General features: G+C 46.9%; 1 protein-coding gene across 1 annotated transcript; it reads left to right on the top strand.

The window, feature by feature from the left end:
• Positions 1-1,800: 1,800 nt before the first annotated feature.
• On the top strand, positions 1,801-5,405 carry LOC125520069 (protein NUCLEAR FUSION DEFECTIVE 4). Its single transcript, XM_048684867.2, has 3 exons — positions 1,801-2,662; positions 3,142-4,013; positions 4,617-5,405. Exons 1-3 carry the CDS (start codon positions 2,336-2,338, stop codon positions 5,107-5,109), a joined length of 1,692 nt encoding a protein of 563 aa, XP_048540824.2. The 5' UTR covers positions 1,801-2,335; the 3' UTR covers positions 5,110-5,405.
• The last annotated feature ends 2,540 nt before the right edge of the window (positions 5,406-7,945 follow it).

Genomic DNA, 7,945 nt, shown 5'->3' with positions numbered 1-7,945 from the left:
AAGCTTGCGGTGTGGTACTAAATAACGGCGACCCGATCGGTGTCCTCGTCCTCGGTCCACCAGCTAAGCTGGGCCTCTAAGGAAAATAAAAGTAGCGATTTGTGTTTTGAGCGGAAGAAAAGTTTAGACCACGCGACCAACGGAACAGTACACAACCTGAAGCTGTTGTCCCAAAAGGAAAAAAAAGACTGAGCATGTATTTATTTATTTTTGTAAGAAAATTTTCGTTCTATTCATCTTCCATCAAGGCAGTACGGTGAACACCAAAAATCATAAAAATTACATCCAGATGTGTAGACCACCCAGCGACGATTACATGCACTGAAGTGAGCCGAAGGCGCGCCTCCGATATCGCCCCTCACTCGATGGAGTCATGCAAAATTTGTTGTAGTAGACAGTCGGAAAGTCGTCGTGTTAAGCCCCCATAGGAACAGTGCGGCAGAACAGCAACCGCCACCGATGAAGAGTAGCGTAGATCGGAAGGATTGAACCCAAAGACGCACCAACGTGTACGAACTATGAGCAGATCCGAGCAAATCCACCAAGGACATATCCGCCCGGAGATATCTCCACATGCCCACCAACGATGCTAGACACATCACCGAGACAGGGGCTAGGCGGGAAGAAATTTACTCCATCTTCAAAGAGTTGTCGTCGTCTCGTCTTTCTAAGAATAACATAAACCCTAACAAAATTTGAATAAATATTTTAAAACAGAGCCCTCCCATCGGCTAGGGCACCATGCCCTAAGTCCACAAAAGACGAGGCGGACCGGCGGCAGCATGTTATTACTATAATATAATTTTGGCGATGGACCAAGGAGAATGAATGTCCTTTGATCCTCAGACCAAAATACGTTGCCCGGGCCATTGGCGTGGAGGATGGAGCGATGGAGCTTGACCTTCATCTGTTGCTGGTACTTCTTGTTAGTCATGACGTAGAGTGCGCCCTGTGTCCCCGTCTTCTGTTGCCGCGACTGGTCCTCCTTATCGCCATACTTCACCGAGGAATCGGCCACCGATGAGGACGACAGCCTCGGAGTTTGAGGGCATCGCCATGAATCTCCGGAGCCCGTTTCGGAGCTGCCGCCTGCCGACGTCGAGGCCGACCTGCCCATCGTTGAAGTTGTGGAGGAAGAGGGGTGGTGAGGACGAGGACGTGCGAAGCGATATGTTTAGTGCGATGTGGACGGCGCCAAAGCACGACTTATATAGCCTTGTCCAGATCATGCGAACGGACGATGAGCCGCTTCAATGTGGCGCAGCGGCTAGAGTTGATTCCTCAGGAAGCTGTGTCCGCATTGAAGCGGTGACTCTCCAAAGGTCGCATCTATCAGCACTACCCTCCCGTCCAGTCACATCATGCGGCATTAATGTTGGCCACTAGGTGCTCCGGTCCGGCATTGATGCGGCACGCGCATCGAACGTAAAGCGCGGGAGAGATGGATGGGGTTGTTTGGTAGGCCAGGGTAGTCAGTCGCGGACATGACAACTGTCCGAACGACCACAAAGCCTCACAGTTAATCTCAAGTTTGCGGAGAAAAAACATGTCCTAACCACCGAGCGAACCGACACGGGACCGTGTTGGATGACAAAATATATCCGGACTGTTGCGGACGATTTAAGGGCCGGCGTTGAAGATGCCCCAACATTAACATTTGTAAATGACACAAAAACTGAAATTGCTGCCAGACGGTTTCGTTATCGATGGTTCAATGAACCCAGCTTCAAAAACGGACGACACGCACCAAGACGATCCGATCCTGCGACAGATCATCAGCAGTTCACCGCCTCCGTCGGGTCAACTGCTTGCTTTCCATTTTTCCTTTGCAAAAAGTCCACTATTTTTCCTTATCTGAACAACACAGCGCGTGAAATCTTTCCTACGAGGAATAGATTACTCATCAATGGACTAAATCGAATCCGCCGCCCCCACCACCACCGCCACCGCGAGAGGAAGAAGACGACTTCCTCCCCCAGCCGTCGTGGCGAGCTGGCGAGGGGCTACGCGGCGCTACGCCTATGCGGACACCCGGCCGGAAATCAGCTGCAGATTCATTTTCGAGCCTTGCCCGGCCGCCGCGCCGGCCGTCGCCATCGGCGCCGCTTCAAATCCATGGCTTTTTTTACGCTTTCCTCGCCAGCGGCTCCTGCGTAGTCCTTTGCCACGCCTGACGCCGCCCCCCACCCAAACCCCCCTTTAAAACCCGCCACCGTCGCCACCGACTCGCCATCCATCACCCGACAGAGCTTTATTCCCCCGGAAAGAAAGTAGCGACGGCGAGAGCGCGGGAGCGAGCGAGCGGGCGAGGCGGCGTCCGGGAAGGAGGAGGAGGATGCCGGGCGCGGTGAAGGCGGGGAGCAGGCCGCCGTGGCTGGGGCTCGGGGCGGCCGTGTGGCTGCAGGCGTCGGCGGGGACCAGCTCCGCCTTCGCGCTCTACTCGCACGCGCTCAAGGTGGCTCTCGGCGCCGACCAGAGCCGCGTCGCGCTGCTGGGGGTTGCCTGCAACGTCGGGGACAGCCTCGGCCTCCTCCCCGGCGTCGTCTGCAACAAGCTCCACCCGGCCCTGCTCCTGCTCGTCGCCGCCGCCTCCGGCCTCCTCGGCTACGGGGTCGCCTGGCTCGCCGTCTCCGGCGTCGCCCCGGCGCTGCCCTACTGGCTGGTGAGTGAGCTCCCCGATGAGATCCCCTTTTACTAGATTAATCCCTACTGTAGATCGGTTCCAGATCGTGAAATCTTACACTTCAATTGCTCTGCTGGGTTACATTGTACAAATCGATAGTATTAGGGGAAAGGCGTTATGCTTAGTTGGGACCAGCTAAACAAGTGTCCCTTTCTAAGATTCCACAAACAAAACCTATACCAACTGTTGGCGAAAAGTTAATCCTCGATTGCAATTGGGCGAAAAAGTATCACCTGCATTTTGGCTTCATTTGCCGGGCGATATGCGCATAGCCTGATGGCCACATAATTTTCTTTACAAAATGGAAGCTTTCATCACCTCAAGAGCCACATATTGAGGACATCTTACTTAATTTACGCGGAAGATTGACCTTACTAGGCTAGCTTTTTTTTTCTTTACTTTGATCACCATATAGTGGAAATTTACTAGTGCCAATCTTTGCTTTGGCCCTATTGCAGATATGGATCGCATTATGCATGGGTTCGAACAGCGGTGCGTGGATGTCGACCGCCGCATTAGTAACCAACATGAGGAACTTCCCACTCAGCAGAGGGGCTGTTGCCGGCATCCTCAAGGGCTACTCTGGTCTGAGTGCGGCTGTCTACACTGCCATTTACACCGGTGCGCTTCACGGTTCAGCTGCAAACCTCCTGCTTTTTCTCACCCTGGGAGTTGCCATCGTGTGCCTTCTGGCGATGTACTTTGTGAGGCCTTGTGAGCCTTCTCTGGTGGAGAATTCTTCGGAGAGAGTTCACTTCCTGTTCGTACAGATCAACAGTGCTCTTCTTGGGGTTTATCTTGTCTGCGCCACGACATTGGATCGTTTTGTGACTCTCACCCCTGCTCTGAACTATTCCTTGATTGCTATTATGGTCATTCTCATTCTTGCGCCGTTTGCGATACCCGTGAAGATGACATTGTTTCGAAGCGTCCCAAGGAAAGTCACTTCTGCTGCTGCTGACAGTGATCACACAGAACCATTTCTTCTGCCTTCTTCCTCGGAACAGAACTTCGGCAAAATTGAAGATGAGGATGCTGCAGATATTGATCTTCTCTTAGCTGAAGGTGAAGGGGCTGTGAAGCAGAAGAGAAGAAGACCAAAAAGGGGAGAGGACTTCCGGTTCCGTGAAGCTCTGCTAAAGGCAGATTTCTGGCTGCTCTTTGCAGTATTTTTTATAGGTGTTGGGTCTGGAGTCACTGTTCTTAACAATCTAGCACAAGTTGGAACTGCAGCAGGTGTTGTTGGCACTACTATATCAGTCTCTCTCTTCAGTTTGGGCAACTTCTTTGGCCGCTTAGGAGGCGGTGCTGTTTCTGATTATTTTGTCAGGTAATGGAATCTCTTATTTATTGAATTGCCAAACAAGGTGTACTTTCATCTACCTGTCCAAGCAACAGTTGGTCTACATAGTTGCTCTACCAGTTTCATGGAGTTCTTTTGGTCATGTGGTTGTTTATTGTTTGTTTTTTGGACAGTGTGGCATGCCAAGTTAGCTAGGTAACCAATGGATTTTTTTTCAAACAAAAATATTTTTCTGCCATTATCCTAATGGAATTGTTAGAACCTTCAGTCCAGTTTCAACTTACAAGCCAATAAAGAATGAGTTGACCTCTTATATTAAAAAGGAACACGTTATGTCTGCCGTGGGCTATGGATCAAACTGTTTCTCTAACTGAATTACTAAAGCCTCCATTCCAGCTTCAGATTACAAGCCAATAAACAATGGGTTGACAATATTTCTCTCCCTTATTTTTTTTTTCTGACAGACTCGAACAGTAAAAAGGTTCCCAGCCCCAACTGTGTATGAAATATAAATATACGACCAGAAACTTTCTTGTTTGGATGCAATGCACGGTTGAATGCATTTGTTCACATTTTAAATTTGATTTAATTTTTCATCCTGCGGTTGGTTAACCAAAGCTTATATTCCAGGTCAAGGACACTTCCACGGACAGTACTGATCACATGCACCCAAGTGGTGATGATAGTCAACTACCTAGTCTTCGCGCTGGGTCTCAAAGCCACGCTCTACATCTCCGTTGCCATACTCGGCGTCTGCTACGGTGTCCATTTCTCGGTGATGGTGTCGACGTCATCGGAGCTGTTTGGGCTAAAGCAGTTTGGGAAGATCTACAATTTCATCTTGCTGGCGAACCCGCTTGGCGCGCTCGTGTTTAGCAGCCTCGCCGGGTATGTCTACGATCATGAAGCGGCAAAACAGCACAGCGTCGCGGCAGTGGCGGGCTCTGACCATGTCATGGTATGCTACGGCCCCAGCTGTTTCAGGCTCACATTCTTTGTGCTGTCAGGCATGGCATGCTTGGGAACGTTTCTGAGCGTGATCCTGACTGTGAGGATCCGACCGGTGTATCAGACGCTCTATGGAGGTGGACCCTCGAGCCAGCCCAGGAGCTCTGCGCATTAATGCCCGGTGACCGGTGAGCTTGTTTAGTGATCTGTTGTAATGTATTGTACTTGAAATATGACCACGTGTTTACTTTTTTTGGAAGGGGGGGGGGGGGGGGGTGTGCACTGTAGTCTGTATTGCGGTTTTGGGACCTGGTTCTTGACAAGTTCAGTCTTGGTCTCTGTATATGGTGAAGAATGCGATTTGTTATTTTTTGTTTCTGCTTTCTGGTTGACCTGCTGGAGCATGAACCCCAGGATACAAATGTAACAACTGAGTTGACACGTTTGTATGTGATATCAGTTTTCGATTTCCTTTTGGTGTTTGTGTTTCGACAAACCAACCAGGTTGAATGGGTTTTTCGACTTCGTTCCTTAAAAAAGGAGGTCACTTGTAACTGAATTTTTTCCTCTATTCAAAGCCAGTGATCCTACCAGTTTCTGGAGAGGAAGAAAATACATTCCGGTTGCTTTTGACTCCACTGCAAGTTTGTAGTTGTGAAAATCAACACTGGATGTCACACTGTCAGCTGTTCACAATTCCTCGCAGTTTGGTTTGCTCCTTGACTTCAACTGTTGAAATGGGCTGTGTTAAGGCTACAACGAACTAATTTGCTTGCATGCTGGAGGTCAAGTTCTGGGACGATGATAAGAAGAGGTTCCGAGCGGACGCCATCAGGAAGGACCTCGATGCACAGGTCTTCTGCAGGTGATCACAGAACTCACTAGAATCTAATTTTTCAGAAATTTGATTTTGGCTGTCAGTAGCGATGAAGAGTGGTGGTGATGCATAGCTAACAGCGGTGTTTGAATTAATCAATTGATGGACAGAATTATGTACAATCTGGAAATTTCAACAATGTATACCGGCATGGCCAAAACCCATATTGTGCTAAGAGTTGGTGCATATTTTGACTAGTTTTCGCAATGTAGGACTACAGAGTGTGTATCTTGATGCACTCCATCGCAATGTTCAATCTAAACATATGAATATAACATCCATGGATTATACCAAGTTACCCCTGACCGTGGTTTCTCTAGAAACCTGTGAAAACTTGTGTACATTTTCATTATTTTGACTCCGTAACACAGTGAAAACTGGCTAGCTTTCAAATTATTTTCTTAACGTGTTATTAGGTGATTAACGGATAGAAATTTAGGCTACTGCTCATGATGTTTCTCACAGTGGAATTTGGTTCAATTAGGTTCCACCGTTCCAAAGGATGTGCATGCGCTGGCATGCTTACTTGAACCAGCTAATTGATGATTTTTGATTTTAGGATAACTTGAATGGTAAGTTTTGTTGTCCAGGCAAATCCTTTTTACAATCATTTCCATCAATCGTTGTTAGTGTCTTCCTTTGCGCATGCACTGCCTTTTACATCTATGATGCACATGTGCTGGCATGCTTACATGAGACAACTCATTGTGTTTTTGTAAAGGTCAGCGATTACCATTATGTGCTTGTAATAGTAGTAGTTCATTCTGATATTAACAATCTTCACTGATGTGAAATTAATGCACCTCATTATAACGTTTGAAGATTGCAGTTTGTGGGAAATCACAAGCACTGAGCTTATCAACTGCTTTTATGTACCCCATTGCTGTTCATTCAGGTGTACTTTAAATGGTAGAGAAGCATTTTTGAACAGCAATAACTATACATATAAGGTTTTCTGCAAGTCATCCTTAGACTGTTGTAGGGTTGATTTATACTCCCTCCGTTCCATAATAATTGTCGTGGTTTTAGTTCATTCATATTTGAACTAAAACCACGACAAGAATTATGGAATGGAGGGAGTAACTAATTAGTGATAGAATTGTTGTACTGCTACCTGGCTTGGTTAACCAGACTACTAACTAGTCCCAGTAAGGATTTATTTTTTGGGGGTCGTCTGTCTGCATAGCTTCTATCATTTGGCATGCATTCTATTACCTTACTTCTACGAGGCATGATTCAGTTTCACTTGCTGAGTTCTCATGTAGTATTTCTTAGGATGTGCGTCAACATTTCGACCGGAAATTTGGAACCGCACAGTGCGATGGATAATACGGGAAATGAGGACTACTGCATTTCTTAGCCGATACTGTACATGATACATGTGCTTATAATGTTATCCTATTTGAGGGGCCACTGTCTGTGTTTTCGGTTTGCTCCACACATCTGCTTAGCCCAATTTGTGGGCAGGGTTGTGAAGATGGGACAGATTAATTTTGTCTTGTGTTAACGATTTCGATAGTCGACGGCTACACTTCACCAAATCATGTGAGAATACATGGCAGGAAGACGTCGTGGAGATATGCTCATCTGAAACGGTGGATATCATCAGTTTGTATGCATAAAGGCTCGGCTATGGTTTGTACTCCACTCACTACTCAATCAAATGAGTGTTAACACAGCGAAACAGAGAATTGCTTTGCAGATGGAGAGGTTATTTATTACTTCCTCCGTCCCAAAATAAGTGTCTTAACTTTAATACAAGTTACTATAAAGTTGAGACACTTCAGAGGAAATACTACATATTAAATGGGAAATGGATTTCTAGACATGCATGCGGTCTGTACATATTTTATCTTGTGTTGAACATCCAAAGTATAACTTGTTTGCATAATACTCATTTGATTGCTTGATTACCAGATGAAACATAATTACAACAACAAAACCCCTGAAAACCGACAAAACAGAAGGTGAACGGGCCAACAACATTTTACAACAAAAAATGAAGGTTGAGAGGAGGTAGTTCACTTGAGCATATAACTAGAGAGAAATGAAAACAAAATCAGCATTTTTTCGGGCAGTTTGAAGTTCATACCAGAGACACGGAACCAATCAGCTGAGAAGGGAACAAGCCAGC

The sequence above is a fragment of the Triticum urartu genome, chromosome 7A, assembly GCF_056163025.1.
Source record: "Triticum urartu cultivar PI428250 chromosome 7A, HENAU_Tu73, whole genome shotgun sequence".
Taxonomy (NCBI): domain Eukaryota; kingdom Viridiplantae; phylum Streptophyta; class Magnoliopsida; order Poales; family Poaceae; genus Triticum; species Triticum urartu.
Note: the sequence above shows the minus strand (reverse complement) of the source record. Positions and strands in the feature narration are given on the sequence as shown.

What these genes read in the sequence shown, in the direction of transcription:
- LOC125520069 (XM_048684867.2), top strand. Translation starts at nt 2,336, where the DNA reads ATGCCGGGCGCGGTGAAGGCGGGGAGCAGGCCGCCGTGGCTGGGGCTC. An exon ending in CGGCGCTGCCCTACTGGCTG is followed by an intron (nt 2,663 to 3,141) that starts GTGAGTGAGCTC and finishes GCCCTATTGCAG; the next exon opens with ATATGGATCGCATTATGCAT. An exon ending in GTTTCTGATTATTTTGTCAG is followed by an intron (nt 4,014 to 4,616) that starts GTAATGGAATCT and finishes CTTATATTCCAG; the next exon opens with GTCAAGGACACTTCCACGGA.